The sequence below is a fragment of the Hypanus sabinus genome, chromosome 12 (genome assembly GCF_030144855.1).
Source record: "Hypanus sabinus isolate sHypSab1 chromosome 12, sHypSab1.hap1, whole genome shotgun sequence".
NCBI classification, from domain to species: Eukaryota; Metazoa; Chordata; class Chondrichthyes; order Myliobatiformes; family Dasyatidae; genus Hypanus; species Hypanus sabinus.
This window is the reverse complement of record NC_082717.1, coordinates 60,846,190-60,863,059: the sequence shown is the minus strand read 5'-3', so window position 1 is coordinate 60,863,059 and position 16,870 is coordinate 60,846,190. Positions and strand designations below refer to the sequence as shown.

The 16,870-nt window shown below is 39.7% G+C and overlaps 1 protein-coding gene across 1 annotated transcript in view; it reads right to left on the bottom strand.

Annotated features, from left to right (window-relative positions):
• LOC132402501 (chitin synthase chs-1-like) overlaps positions 1-16,870 on the bottom strand; it is a 67,697-nt gene that overhangs the window by 9,422 nt on the left and 41,405 nt on the right. The window contains exons 10-14 of the mRNA XM_059985353.1: positions 13,284-13,484; positions 11,659-11,943; positions 9,245-9,424; positions 7,586-7,952; positions 386-435 (exon numbers count right to left, since the gene is read on the bottom strand). Coding sequence (XP_059841336.1) covers positions 386-435; positions 7,586-7,952; positions 9,245-9,424; positions 11,659-11,943; positions 13,284-13,484 — 1,083 coding nt within the window. The remainder of the gene's footprint in view (positions 1-385; positions 436-7,585; positions 7,953-9,244; positions 9,425-11,658; positions 11,944-13,283; positions 13,485-16,870) is intronic.

Below are 16,870 nucleotides of genomic sequence, written 5' to 3'. Positions count from 1 at the left end.
CGTTATTAATTTAGTAACACAACACCAAAAAGTTCTGTTGATTTTATGCAAGCTTATTAATATTGCATCACTTTTGTAGAACAGTTTTATCCTTACTTGACCTCAAATGTGAGTCAGTAATTAACTGTGCAATAGAACTTAATATTGTGTCACTGGTGTCACGAATCTTGGAAACAGTGTGGGACAATTAAGAACTAGAAGGAAATTAATGACTGTGCTCTTTAAAAAGTGGTTTTAATTCCAAAACCATGCCATTAGTAAATGTCCAATTTAACTTCATAAAAGGGCAATCCAAAAGGAATGCAGGATTGATATTTACCCAGCCTATGAGATTACAGCTGGGCCGGTTAGCTAACAAGCAATGTATAATGAATAGTTCACTCACAGTATTGCAGAGGTAGATCTTCTTCTTTTACTTCTTTGGTTGTATTGATGCTGAGAAATCAGAAGAATATAGTTGTAACAAAACAGCTAAATGCTGGCATCGCGGTATTTGACTAATTACTGCGTTCAATATAAAACCATAATTATAACTCTAGTTAGGTCACACTAGGAGTACTGTGTCCAGTTCTGGTTGCCTCACTATAGGAAGGATGTGGAAGCATTGGAAAGGGTACAGAGGAGATTTACCAGGATGCTGCCTGGTTTAGAGGTTATGCATTATGATCAGAGATTAAGGGAGCTAGGGCTTTACTCTTTAGAGAGATGGAGGATGAGAGGATAGAAGTATACAAGATATTAAGAGGAATAGATAGAATGGACAGCCAGTGCCCCTTCCCCAGGGCACCACTGCTCAATACAAGAGGACATAGCTTTAAGGTAAGGGGTGGGAAGTTCAAGGGGGATATTAGAGGAAGGTTTTTTACTCAGAGAGTGGTTAGTGCATGGAAAGCACTGTGTAAAATAGATCAATTTATATTGTCAGCAACACACACAGAATGCTGGAGGAACTTAGTAGGTCAGGCAAAATCTATGAAAATGTATAAAAGACCCTTCTTCAAGACTGGAAAAGAAGGGAGAAAACGCCAGAATAAAAAGGTGCGGAGAGGAGGTGGAAGACCAACTAAAAGGTGATAGGTGAAGCTAGGTGAGGTGAAGAGGTAAGAGGCCAGAGTAGGGAATGGAAGAAGAGGGAAGTGGGAGAGGAAACACTTTCCAAAAGGAGAAATCGATGTTGGAGGTTGGAGTCTACCCAGATGGGATATGAGAAGTTGCTTCTCCAACCTCACGATGGGAACAAAATGTCATGGTATTACCAAATCCTTGATATTGTGAGGACATAGAGAAAATTGTAAGTCCCCAGCCCTTTTCCTGATGGGTAATAATGCCAATTATGATGGGAAAACATTTTCTCTGGGAACCCAAATTTAAATTTTGTGACAATTCAGTTAAGAGTTTGGGTAGTGGGGAGGGGGACAGGAAGTGAAAGCAAGAGTCATAAATACATATTGAGATATAAAGAAAATGTAAATATAGGTGAGCTGACTCATCTAGTAAGGTTAAGAGGTAAGGGGGTTTAGGAGTAATGAGACATAATGTGAAAGAGAAATACAAGTATTGGAACTAGTAGAAATTAACTTAGGTCTGTTATTTCTCATGTACCTAAGCTGTCCAGAATGTCCTTCCAAAAGCATGACAAATATCAGGATTTTCTTTTGAATATTAGCTTTAGTAATATGAGATTCACCACCACTGAATTACCAATGATCCAAATTTTTTACACATAACCTGGTTTTCAGTGAAAGTGGTAGTTTATCTTTAGTCCAATCACTTTACAACTCCAGTGATCGGTGATTGAGGTTCAATTCCCACCATCATCCAAAAGGAATTTGTACATTCTCCCTGCGATAGTGTGTGTTTCCTCCAGGTGCCCCAGTTACCCCCAAAATTCCAAAGATGTATGATTAGCATTAGTAAATTGTGGGCATACTATGTTGGTGCTGAAAACGCGGCAACATTTTCAGACTGCCCCCAGCATAATCCTCAATGATTTAATCTGACACAAAATAATGCATTTCTCTGTAAATTTCAATGTACATGTGACAAGTAAAGCTAATCTTGGTTTTGCAGCATAGTAGATGACTAATCTTGATGAATGGTCTAATTTAAAATTTGTTCTGTGTGCTGGTAGAATGTGCATAAAAATCAATCATGTTCAGATTCATTCAGAGAAGCACTAAAAATGGCAATTAACGTAAGAACTGCTCCTCGCTTATGTAGAATGATTATATTTGAGAATAGCCAGCACAACAGTAATCAGAGGCACTATCACAGTACAAATGCATTCCTTTCTTAAGACAGACCTTCTACTGATGAGCAGCAATTACTAAAAAAATGTAATTTACGTACATCAGATTTAATTGGAAAACCATATCATGAGAGTTCTGGAAATGAGTGCACCAATTTATTCTCTGAATACAAATACTTCCCCTTTATAAATCCCCAAATTAGGTATTAAAATTGTCATATCAAATACTCTGATATCCAATACTGTTCTGAACATAGTGGTATTTTCTTTTTGTTAATTGTTTATTAACTCTGAACTCTGAACTCTGAAACTATGCAGTTTCCCAATGCTACAACCAGATTATGAGGTAAGTACAAAGTACAGGTATCGTTCATTCAATTGAATGAAAAATAAAGAAAAATTAGCCACTGGAAATCTAAAATAAAATCAGAAAATTCTGGAAATACTCAGCATATCAATCAGCATCTGTGGGAAGAAAATAGAGTTAATATTTCAGTTTGAAGACCCTTCACCAGCCAAAGGAGCTTTGTGTCCCGAAATAGTCCAAGTAGTGATTAGTCTGAGTCATTTAATTTTACTAAAAAACTTATTGTTTGAAATCTATCAAATTAATTATAGCGGAAATGAGGGAAAATGCAGACTGAAAGATTAATAATGAGTCATGACAAAAATTAATTTAAATTAAGATTGGCGTGCCAGTTTGATTCATTATTAGGTTATTAAAAAGAGATCTACTGTATTTGCCTTAAGAGAAGATACTAATGTGCTAGACATAGAATTATAATTACCAATGACAGTAAATACTCTGTAAATATGTCAAAATAAATCACCTTAAACAGTTAATCAACACACACAAAATGGTGGAGGGACTCAGCAGGTCAGGTAGCACCTATAGAAAAGAGTACAGTTGACGTTTTGCGCCTTGATCTCTGTCTGAAATGTTGACTGTTTACTCTTTTCTATAGATGCTGCCTGATCTGATGAGTTCCTCCAGCTTTTTGTGTGTGTTGCTTGGATTTCCAGCATCTGCAGATTTTCTCTTGTTTGTGATTGAACAGTTGAATTAATGTTGGATAGTTTAACATGCACCTTATAATCTGTCTGCACTGCACTTGCTCTGTAATTGTAACACCTTAGTTTACACTGTTATTGTACTAGATCAATGCACTTTGGGAATGAATTGATTGTATGAACGGTATGCAAGACAAATGTTTCACTGTAGCTTGGTATATGCGACAATAATAAACCAGTTTACCACGTTAACATAGGGTCATAGAGTCATAAGTGACATAATACAGAAACAGGCCCTTTGGCCCGAATAGTCCATGCTGATCACAATATCTTCCCTGCTAGTCGTAATTACCTGTGTTCGGCCCGTTACCCTCCAAGCCCTTCCTTTTATTTACCTATCCAAATGCCTGTTAATCGTTACAATTGTACTTGCTTCGACAGCTTCCTCTGGCAGCTCGTTCCAAGAACTCCCTACCCTATATGCAAAAAGGATTCCCCCCCAGGTTTCTTCTAAATCTCTCCCCTTTTATTTTGTATCTGTGCTCTCTACTTTTTGATTCCCAATCCAGGGGGGAAATTTATAACTATCCAACTTATCCGTATCCCTCATTTTATAAACTTCCATTATCTCACCTCTAATTCACCTCTGCTCCAAGGAAAAAAGATCCAGTGTGGCCAAACTCTCCATATAATTCAACTTCTCTGGTCCAGGCAGCATCTTCATAACTCTCTTCTGCACCCTCTCCATCTTGACAATTTATTTATTTTATGTTGAAATACAGCATGGTAACAGGCCTTTATGGTCCAATGACCGCATGCCACCCAATTACACCCATGTGACCAATCAATCTATGAGCACACACGTCTTTGGAATGTGAGAGGGAACTGGAGCACCTGAAGGAAAGCCATACAGTCAGAGAGAGACAGTACAAACTCCTTACAGGCAACAGCCAACCTGAACCCAGGTCACTAGCATTGTAATTGCTTTTCACCAACTGCTATGCTGCCAATGACTTAACTGTTACAGAAAGACCACAACTCTACACAATTGCAAGTGCAGTTACTCACTAGTGAGGTATATAACTGGAACGTAATATCTCTACTCCTAAACTCAGGCTGGTGAAGGTCAGTAAACTAAATGTCTTCATTCCCCACCTTGTCTACTTGTGTAGCCGCTTTCAGCAAACTGAGTATGTATTCTCAAAGGTCTCTCTGTATCACAACATTCCTAAGTGCCCTGCCATTCACTGTATTGGTCCTACCCTGGTTTGACTGTCCAATGATCATGATCTTACACTTACCTGAGTTGAAAACCATTTGCCAATCCTTAGAACATTACCCTAACTGATCAATATCTCTCTACAATTCATTGTAACCTATTTCACTATTAACAAGCCCCCCCTAATTTAATAGCATCAGTAAACTTGTCAATTCTGCCATGTCCATTCATGTCCAAATCATTTACATAAATGACAGAGGTCCCAGGGTCACTCCACTAGTCACAGGCCTCCAGCCAGAGAATTGATCTTCTATCAATGCCCCTCTACTTCCTATCATGAAGCCAGTTCCGAATTGATCTCACTAGTACTCCCAAATCTCATGGATGTAATGCTCCAGATCAGCCTGCCATGCAGGGCCTTGTCAATGGTCTTACTAAAGCCCATATAGGTGTTATTCACAGCCCTTCCTTCAACTATCCCTTTAGTAAGCTCTTTGAAAAACTCTAAAAGATTACTCTGGCATGACCTCTCATGCACTAAACCATGCTGTCTATTCCAGATCAGGCCTTGACTATCCAAGTGATGGTAGATCTCGTTCCTCACAACTCTCTCCAGTAACTTTCCTGCAGCTGAAGTCAGGCTCACTGGCCTGTAGTTCCCTGGACAGTCCTTGCTACCCTTCTTGAACAATGGAACAACATTAGCCACCTTGAGAAGATAAGCGGAAAGTGAGTTATATATCATGGAATTAGCTCGGTGTAGTGGTGAATGACGTCATCTATGCTGATTCAGGTGCCTGACGGCTGCAGGGTAATGACTGTTCCTGAGCCAGGGGGTGTGGGCAGGGCTTTGGTACCTCCTGCCCAATAGTAGGAATGAGAGGATGATATGACCTGGATGGTGAGGGTCTTTAATGATGGATGCTGCTTTCTTGAGGCAGCGTTTCATGTAAATGTGCTCAGTAGTGGGGAGCGCTTTGCCTATGATGGACTGGGCTGTACCAAGACTTTCTCTAACCTTTCTTGTTCCTGAATATTTGTGCTTCCAAACCAGGCTATGACGCAGCCAGTTAGAACACTCTCCACTGTGCATCTCTAGAAGTTTGTCAAAGTTTTTGGTGACGTGCTTAATCTATGCAGACTTTGAAGGAAGTGGAGGTGCTGCTGTGCCTTCTATGTGATGGCCCTCATGAGCTGGCTTGAAGGCAGATCCTCTGATATGTTAACACCAAAGAATTTAAAGGTGCTTACTCTCTCCACCCCTATGAGGACTTCGAGGTTGAAAATAACTCCATGCTCGTAATATGCATATTTTCCAAGACTTTGCTACTTATTGCCCTCATTTCGTTATTATGTTGATAATAATAATAATGTTTATTATTACTTCTAATCATTTTGGAATTATGCTTTTTTTCAACCCAGTAATTCTCCTGTTGAAAATGCAGTGCAGAGTATTGAAATGTTTTGATCTGATAACTTTATTAGGGGGAAAGGCTCTAGCATACTCATATCTTGCCATGTTTTCTGAAGGGACTGGAGACCTATCGCCCCCTCAGAGTTCAGCTCTCCTTTTGACTTGCACATGTGTGAAGATGCAGAAGTGTCAATGTCAGAGACACGCTGGAAGTTAGATGATATCACGCTTGAAATTAATACTCCGCCACAGCTTATGCGTCATATAAGCAATTAATTATTGAAGTACTGACCGGAGCGCCTGAAGCACTTCTCGTCACATTTACCTCAACATTACACTGTTGCTTGCTGGATGTAGCACAGCCCACTTTACTAGCGACCTGCGTATTTCGAGTAAGTCAGTGGCTCGTTTATTGTCTTTACCTTTAAAATTAATTTTTAAATTTAGGATGTTTTAAATTAAACTGATGATTTCTTAAATAACTTCTTTTAGTTACAAATATCAACGATTACCAGAGTGATTGGAACAGCTGTCTGACAACTTCATATCCAGGACTCAGTCCTGATTTCCAGATGCTACCTGCAAGGAAGCGTGCGATCTCCTGTGATCTCGTGGGTGGTCTGGTACATCCACCCCACGCCCATATCAACACCCCAAAGCCATGCCAGTTGGTGGATTTATTGACTCATAATCTGCCCCACGTGTAGATGGGTAGCAGGAGAATGAGGAGAGTTCATGAGCATGTGGGATAGAACAAGTTAAATGGAGAACTGTGGATGATGGGATTGCTCTGAAAGTAGACAGAGGCTCAGTAGGCCAAATGTCTTTCTTCTATGCAGAAAGGAAATATCGAAGGGAAGATTACTAGTTTTGTGGGCTTCAAGGTCAGGTATGAAGGATCAAAGGAGAAGGTTCTCTGCACCTCAGTCCAGTGAATCACAAAACACCAAGGTTAGTGAGTTTGAGAACAATAGGAATTTCCTAAAGAGTTCAGGAAGACCTGAGGAGACTCATACTTGTTCAGTTCAGTAGTCTTTATTGCACTGTTAACAATTTAGAAATAGCAGTTTTGGTGTTTAATGATGATCGAACCAGCAACAATTGTATTTTGTTGACGCTGATGCTGATTGATAGATAATGATAGAATTAAATAAACTTTAGGGCAGGGACTGTACGTGAAAATAAAGCTAAAATCTACTTGTACTGTGTCACTACCTGGGCTACACATCTCAAACCATGAGCAAAGGACAAAGGAAGAGCACCAAAGCAGCAATCCCACCAGTCAGAAGTGAGATTTTGTGACATATAACCCATCTCTAAAGCAGATGCCTGGGTCTTAAAGTACAAGGAAGAGAGGTCATTTGTTGGAAAAGAAATAGTAAATGGAGGTAGACAAAGTGGGTGAAAAAGGAGGGTATGTCTCCGTGATATCATATCAATTTCATCACATATCTTTTGGTCTCCAGGGGATTACAAGACCACGTGAGTGGGAAATGGTACTATACCTCAACTAGCATTACTCTACAGAACAAATGTATTTTTCTTCAAGTCAACTTCTTTGTTTACTAACAATAGCATTATAAAGGTTTGACTGCAAGGAAATGAGGATTACTAAACTGACTGATGAACAAATTGATTTCTATAAATCTCATGAAATAGAATTGATAATTGAAATTCAATTGATAACCAATACCTTGCTGGAGTTTCCAGAAGCATGGATTCCTTAGGTTTCTGGCGGGCTCGAACAATACAATCAATATACCAGGAGTAACATTTCCACTGTTTGAAGAACTTAACCTTTGACACATCGTTATTTCCATCTTTGTTTTGGACATTTGTTGCAGACTCCCTTGTGCCCCAAGAAGTAATATTTAAATTTGTAAATGTATAAATAGCCAGGATAAGTGCACCACTCGGGATACATATGAAGTACAATGGGCCATAGGCTATCAGTGGAAACTCCATCGGATGTAGTACTGCACTGACAAAGTACAGAACTGTCATTGATGTAATAAAGATACCAGTTGGCGTTAGAATTGTTCCTTCCAACAATATTAACCCTACAAAAAAAATCCAAAAAAATGTTACAGAAGATAATGCCCCTATAAATGATGAATAAATTGAAAAACATTAAGTGTGGACTATGAGGTGTAGTTTGAACCAAAACTATGGCTGTATGAGATATAAACATTTAAAGTATCCTAAACCCTGCCTCAGCTGAACTAATCTGCCCACTTTTGATTTTAATGCAGGTGGATTGGAGGATGAACAGCTTATGTGCTGCCAGGAGGTAGAGTTTCATAACAATGTTGAGTCTGTCCTCCATGTACAACTCCATGTTGAACATGGATGAGAAATTATGGGTGGAAATTATGAGATAGGTTTGTTTAGTGAACTTTTTGAGATGAGAGAAGGCCTGCTTCACCCATGCTCTTAAAGTTAATATATTTCACTTCCATCAAACACTAGATGCCCATCTGTTCTCCCCCGCCCTGGTTTTAAACTACAATACTGGAATAGTTTGCTACCAGGAAGTTCAGGAGGGGTGATCATCACAAGGTCCAGGTGCCCTGTACCCCTCCTGGAGTTCCTGCTAATACAGCTACTCATTCTCCGCCAAGCCCTGGGGTTGCTGCTTACTTTGGGGCATTCCCTGACTGCCAGGAAGCCAGGCTATCCAACAGCTTCATCTCTGAACATATTGCTGGAGTTCAATGTCATACGGCATCCTTTAAAACTGCCTAGAAACAAACCCCTCCTCCTTCCTGATTACAAAATGCAATTCATTCAACATCCATTGCCAAGAAATATTTATAAAATCAACACATCATAGAAATATAGAAATCATAGAAACCTCACGTACACAAGAACTTACACTTTTGTCTTTAAATATTTATCTAATTCATTCTTAATTCAATAGTGAAACACACATTAGGACACTTGTATTTCATGATCTATTTGTCCTTGTATGAACATTTTCTTCTGCTTCCCACCACCTTCAGTCTCCCTTGGCATTTTTCATTTGACCTGACATTTTTTAGAAAGAACATTAAAGGATCATAAAAATTTAGACTGTTTTGTGATTGCAGATATAAGCCAAAGTTTAGATTTCCTTATTAGCTAATTTTGTGCAGAGGGTTAGTTTGTTGGAGCCAGATGTTCTCAACATCTGATTTTGTCACGCTCCTTGGAGTGCTGGAAAGCAAAGGCCAATAGGCTGACTGAGTAAGGGGCCAGTTGACATTAGATATGTACAAAACTCCACTGACTGACTTAAAGTTGTAAGATTAAATTCTTTGTAAGAAATTACAGGGAAATTAGGATAAAAATTACATTGAAACTGTACACTTACCAATTATACTGAAAAGTGCTGCAATCATTAGGAAGGCATACAACAAGCTTAGAACTGCACCCACTGCAATCTGGGTGTCTGGCTTTGTTGTTAAGCAGATAATCAAGTAGAATGTTGGGACGATTATTGAAAATATCAGAGCACCAATGGGATCCCAGTTAAATACATATGTCATGACAACTGCAGAGATAAAGAGAATAAATTACTTATTGTTGGAGAAGTATCTCAAAGTAACTACTCTTAAGTATTAGAATCCAATTAATACAATTCACAGCCATTGTGTACAGACAATCTCATCCTCAATCCACTCATCCACTGTACAGGCATGTGGTCCACTTGATCCACGCAATGAGCCTTGTGGCTTACAACTTGATCACCTATGTGAGTGTATAAAACAAAATAAGAATCTGTCCTTTCATATAAATTGTAATTTCAATAAATCCCAGAAGAACTGGACACTTTTGTATTTGACCTGAGTGCATAGTCAATTGTAAAACCATCTATAAATAATTTTACGTAATGGAGGAAATTGCCAAGTCTCCAACATTTCAAAAGAAATCATATAAACTGCTAAGTTTGTCATCTCTACCTTGTGACTTCTGTTCTGAGGACTTTATTAAGGAGTGAATTAAAGCCTTAGGTGTTGGTGTCTTTCTAAGTCTTTTAACCACTCACATTACCACTCACATCCAGCTGTATGTCCCCCAAGGGTTACCATTGTCGAGGAGAAGTTCGTTAGAGCAAACAAGTTAAAGTCATAGCCACAGGTGGGACAGTGGATCAATATATCCGCCTTCCCATTCCACTACGTCTATTCACCAATTACAAGATCGAAGTCAGTTTAATCCGACACTTCCCTGAGGAATTAAGGGTTATGGAAATGGCACAACAGGGAGGCTGAGGCCAGCAGAGATCAGTCATGATCATATTGAGTAGTAAGCAGCTTTCAAAATCTATGAGTGGCCTAAAGCATCCTGAGTATTCACCTACAGGTTCATGTTCTATCAGAATATTACCGTCATACCGTGGAGGGTTCTGTCATTTATCAATATATACATTTTGAGAAAGACGAAAGATTTTTGTTTCAGAAAATATCATGATATCATACAGAGTTCTCTCGCCCTGAGAGATTCACAATCATTTTATTAGGAGTGAAGAGTCTGAATGATCAGGAAAGATTGGATAGGCTGTGTCTGTATTCCTTAGATTAAAGGAGACAGACTCATAACATAATAGAGATATATTGTATAAAATTAAGAGAGGCAAAGATAGGGTAGATATCAATCCTGTGGCAGGTGTATCTGAAACTAGAATCTATAGGTTTAAGGTGAGAGGGAGGAATTTGAAAGGGGATCTGTTCAACCCTATGATTCTCATAGTGCCACAAGCAACCCTTTGGATATTTGCTACAGGAAAATTAATTGTTCACAGATTAATCACCTTAAAAGTACAAAGTTACCTAAAATTAAAATCTTTCCTCAGTTTAAAACATAAGGTAAGACCAAGTGAATGCCATTGCTCAGATTTCAGTGAAAACAGTGATCTTGTCCTGAAAGACTTGGAAGGTATCCTTGAAGATCTTTTAGTGGGAAGTGAAATTCCAGTGAGGAGTTGATCATTAAAGGCAAGGGTAGTTCTGCAGTAATTAATAACTGAAGAAGTAAAAGTTTCATGTACTCTCTGAGAATAAATATAGCAGCTATCATAGCAGGATCACACCAACAGCAAAGAAGTCACTTGATACTCTCTGAAAGGGAAACATTGGGAAAGCACATTCAGCTCTTCCTCAGTGAATACCATGGCATGTTTAATATTTAATCATAAGATGACACCATCAAAAATGCCATCTTCTTTCCCCGTCCATCTGGAGTACTAACAATGCCAATCACTGTGATCCTGGGACAGTTTAGTTTGTGGATATGAGGCAGATGACAGATCACAGGAAGGCTACAGAACAGATCTCAGGGTGTTGGTGTGGGAGAGGGTGGGTGGAGGAATGGGCAGGTCCCAGCATACCTTATGCAGCAGAGACGGGCAGCTTCCAAGGCAGACTACAAATTGCTGAACAAGGTAGGGTCAGGGTCAAGTGGTCAGATCACAGAACAGAAGTCAAATGCGTTGTGGATTGTCAGCCTGTGTCATGGCCCATAAAATAGATTGCATTTTAACTTTAATTCAGTCTGTGCTGGAATTTACATGTTATTTCTTCAGGCAGCATGTTAAAATCAAACACGGTGTACACTTGTATGAAGGCATGCATGTTTGCAACATGCCGAGTAATTTGAGGGTGGTGCCTTCTCTTGGCCCTTCATGTACATGAAGTGCACTCCAGTTTTCTTATTCTGTATCTATTGCTCCAAACACTTATAGAGAGAAAGCAGCTGTGACTCTGCTGGAAATGAAAGTGTACTCACCTCCTACCATTAAGCAGACTGTAGCCGGAGCGATAAGAGAAGCTATCATAAAAATGATCTGATAAAGGAGGAAAAGTTTTGAAAGAGATGGGTTTTTCTTTGTAGTTTCAACTCCTCTACCCAACATGTCAATGGTATTTGCGATTTTTGACGGGTCCCAGCGTCGCCGTTGGTTGAAGAACTCCTTGAACTCCTGAGGGGCGTTGGTGTACGAGTCGGAACCAGCACAGTACTCGATTCGCCAGCCCTGCTGCAGCATCAGGAGGCAAAGCCACCGGTCTTCACCTGTGAGGCACATTCACATCACAAGGTGATAATTATAAAGGCTGAGTACAGTGCATTTCATAAAATTAGGAGATCTCGAAAAGCCAATTAAAGACCAGCCTGAGATGTGCGGGTAGGGGCAGGTCATTAGGCCAGCTAATATTGGCATGGAGGTAGATAGATCGTAGAGTCATCTCCAGTAGAGAAGAACAAAGATACTGAGCTGGTTATCATAGGGCAGAGATGAACAGATCACAAAGAGGTTACATAGAGCATGGGTCACAGGAACTATAATCAAAAAGAAAATTAATAATTTAGGAAAGCTAAATCATAATCAAACATCATCAAATGATTTTATAAAAGGAAAATCATATTTGACAAACTTGCTTGAATTCTTTGAGGCTATCGCAGCAAGAGGTGGTAGGTGGGGACCTGTAAGAGGGAACATCTGGATTTCTGAAAGGCATTTGACAAGGTGCCAAGAGGCTGGTGTATAAACTACGAGTCAAAGTATTGGAGGATGTGTGTTAGTTAATTTGAGGTTGTTTTTTTTTTAAATCGATATTTAAAAGAATGAGGGATGCTAAGGAGCTTGACAGGTTAGATGTTGAAATGCTCTCACAGCCTGGGACAGTCATGAATAAGCTGACATAGATGCAAAATAAGGGGCCAAATTTAAATGTGCAGAAAATTTTTCACTCAGAGGCCAGTGAGTCTCTAGAATTCCCTGCCCCAGATGATGGTGGAGACAGATAAATATCTGAAAATCAAGGACGTAAGGAAAATGATGAACTGGCATAGAAGAGGTGCTGAGGCCAGCATAGCTATGCTGACATCATACTGTATGGCGGGGCAGACTTGTGAATCAGAGTGCCCTATGCTTGTGCGCTCCGCATTCTTGTTCTTGTGAGAAAATGAACGGGTGCTGGTTAGGAGCACGTTACTTGCTGTGAAAGATGACAAATATAAGACTGTAAATTTCATTCACGTGTGGAAGGCTACTGGCAAGTAGTTTATCCCAAGTTATACAATGTATTCAAGATCACCAACAAAGTAGCAAATAAGGAAGTCACGGTTTCATGCACATGATTTAGCAATCAAATTACATTTTAAAAGACTTCATAGAAGTAATAGAAGCACACTTGAAGGGCTGAATGGTCTGCATCTGCTCCAATATCTTATAGTCTAATAAAATACTCTCATGGGAGGAAGGGCATGTTCCCTTCACCCTTCTTAACTAACTGCTCTTTAAGAATTTAATGGAGACTCTGCAAGCCTGATGGGGCATCAGATATAATGTGATAGAAACACTCCAGCTTTGAACTGCCTATCAAGTATGTTGATGTAAATATTCAGCTAACCTTGATCATATTGTAAGTGATTCATTGCTGTGACCGGCTTCATTGTGTATTTTTTCAGTACGTTGTCATCCATTAGAGCAGCTGCCCTGAACAAGCTGAAACAGCCTGGACTGCACAGCACGCAACCCAGCGCGTGTTCGGCTGTCTTCTGGAGCCAGTGACCAATGGCATATTCAAACTTCTGGTACCACACCATAGGGCCTGAGTTGCAAAAAAAAACAGTTAACTAGCGCTATAAATAAGGTATGCTTCTAGATATATGTTGCTGTCTATATTTGAGAGTGCAGAGCTAACGCTAATAAAGCACAATTACCAGAAGATTTGCTGTAATAAAACAGTGTTAAACCTCATTATTTAATTAAAATGTCCTTGATGATATCAATGTAGGCCAGGAGCTTTGAACAAACAAAAGCAGTAAAACTGCAACAAGGCACATCTAAAGTATGTACAATTTGAAAGTAACACAAGGCTTCCTATCTTTCGTGTGATGTGCAGACCTAGGCATGTGGATTGATTTAAGATACATATCCTTTGAGAGTTATGGCCTATTACATAATAATTCACATCCTGCTAGCAACTTATAATTTGAATTAATAAACCTGCATAGTAGTAAATGATCTACATCTGGACTTCTTTTATTTGATCCCAGTGTACTTTCCTGGACTAACTTTGTTATTAGATTTCTTCATTGCAGAAAGGATTACTGCTGTGTTATAAACATACAAAACTAGTCCAGATTTAAAATCTGGAAAAATGTATAGAAAGCAAAGGAGCATGAAGAAATCCTGATAGCACAAAGCAACGTATTTATCTGGCTCAGTATAAATGACTGTTGTACAGAGAACTTGAAATATGAAGTTGCCAGGAACATGGAATTGCAGTTTACTGTACTGGAGATAACTTAAATTCCTGAGTCTCATCCAATGTTGATGACACATTGGAACTTCAACACTAGATAACGCTTAATGTTGAGGCCAAAAAGTTCCACTTTCATCTCATCTGACTTTTTTCACATCTATACAGTATCCTCTAAGTGACTCTTTACAAAGTCTTTACAGACAGACAGACAGGCATACTTTATTGATCCCGAGGGAAATTGGGTTTCATTACAGTCATACCAACCAAGAATAGTGTAGAAGTATAGTTAAGTATGGTGGAGGTAGCTTCATGCTATGGGGATGCATTTCAGCAGCAGAGACTGGAAATATGGTCAGGATTGATGGGAAGATGAATGTTGCTACATAAAGAGAAAATCTGGATAAAAACCTGCCAGCATCTACAAGAAAGCTTAAACTGGGGAGCAAGTTGGTTTTTAAGCAGGACAATGACCCAAAGCACACTGCCAGAGCAACCATGGAGTGGCTTCAGGTGAAGAAAATTAATGTCCTTGAGTGGCCCAGTCAGAGTGCTGACTTTAACCCAACTGGACATCTTTGGCAAGACCTCAAACTTGCTGTGCACTGCTCCCCAACTACCCTGACACAGCTTGAGCAGTCTGCAAGGAGGAATGGAAAAATCTTGCTCCATCATGTTATGGAAAGCTAATAGAGATTTATTCAAAAAGACTAATAGCTGTGAGAGGAGGTTCTCCTGAGCAAAAAGGGATGAATACTTTTGAACTGCTGATAGTTCCGTTTTTGTATTCTTAGTTTATCATGGTTTAAAATTTTCCCTGTTTTTTGGACTTTGTGAAAAAGGAGCTAGTAAATAATAAAAATTCACAAATAAATATTCTCATATAAATTGTTCAGAATCCCTGGTTGTTATACTTACTTATGTCAACAAAGGGTTGGATGCTGACTATTTTTTCAAGGCACTGTACTTCAGGCCTCAGTAGCAAATAAAATGGGTAGCAAACCCGAGATCACAACCTGGATACTTGATATTCTTCAGAAGTCCAAATCTTTCCTCCTCCCTGTCAAACACAGTTATTGTAAACCTGTTCTGCAGCTTAAACGGGCACATAGACCCCACAGTAGAGTCAGGGTTTGTGACAATATTGATCACTTATCTTGCTTGTTCCTTATGTAATCAGAATCAGACTCAGAATCAGAGTGTGTGCCTTCAGGCTCCTGTACCTCCTCCCTGATGGTAGCAATGAGAAGAAGGCATGTCCTGGGTGGTGGATGTGCTTAATGATGGATGCCACCATTGCTCCTTGGAGATGTCCTGGATGCTGGAGAAGCTAGTGCCCATGATAGAGCTGACCAAGTTAACAACTTTCTGCAGCTTATTTTGATCCTGTGCAGTGCTCCCCCCACACCCCACCCCATCCTGATTGGGATGCAGCCAGTTAGAGCGTCCTCAATGCTAAATCGGTAGAGATTTGTGAGTGTTGTTGATGACATACCAAATCTCTTCAAACTCCTAATGAAATATAGCCACTAATGTACCTTCTTTGTAACTGCATTGATATGTTGGGCCCTCTGAGGATAGACCCCTCAGAGATGTTGACACCCAGGAACTTGAAATAGTTCACCCTTTGCACTACTGATCCCTCTATGAGGACTGGTGTATTTTCCTTCATTTTGCGTTTTCTGAAGTCTGCAACCATTTCTTTGGTCTTATTGACGTTGACTGCAAGGCTGTTTCTTCAACACCACTCAGCTAGATGATATAATATATCTTGGATTTTAATTGCCAGCATATTTTCATGTCATCTCTTAGCATTTCTAATCACATCCCTGCACTTTCTACACTCTTCTTGGCTTTCTGCAGATTTGGTTGATGTAAGTTTATGCTTTATGTTATCCAGAGTGCTCCAGCCTTTTTGTCCTGGGACCCTGTGAATCTGCATCCTGAATACCAGGTAGCCTGACAAACAAGACCTCCATCAACTGGACCTGACAGCTGTGCTTCATCAATCCTGTTGAATTTACGTCCATTGTCAGAAGTGATACTTCTGGATCTAGAGACTTGGTCAACATCTCACATGAGCAAGTTATTGACCACCTCTTTGTCAAGGCTGATTTTTATATTATGTTTGCTTAGAAGTAGGCCAGTAAGAATAAAGGTGGCCTCCTCGCACTTTCTCCAAACCTGAGGGGTAGCTATGGGCATTCACAGGGGCTCAAGCTACATTATAACCTGCCTCTTCATCAGACTATATTCAAAGCCTTCCCGGTTATACTGCTTAATTCTTCCTCTGCTACACTGAGACCTACATTGGAGTTGGTCTATGTATCCATTCTAACTCATCAATTTTATAAATTTTGCCTCTAATTTCTACCCTGCCCTTAAATTCACTTGGTCCACTTCTGACACCTCCCTCCACTTTCTTGATCTCTTTGTCTCCATCCCTGGAGACAAGCTGACAGCCAACAACTTTTATAAATGTACTGATTCTCATGGTTATCTCAACAATCCTTTTTCCCACAGTACTTCCTGTAAAAATGCTATTCTCTTTTCTCACTTCCTTCGCCTCTGCAACATCTGTTCTCAGGATAAGGCTTTCCATTCCAGGATGTCCTCCTTCTTTAAGGAATGGGATTGCCATCCCTCTTCTATTAATGCTGCCCTCACCCTCTTCTCCTCTATTTCCCATATATCTGTACTCACCTCATATTCTCGCCGATGTAACAGTGATA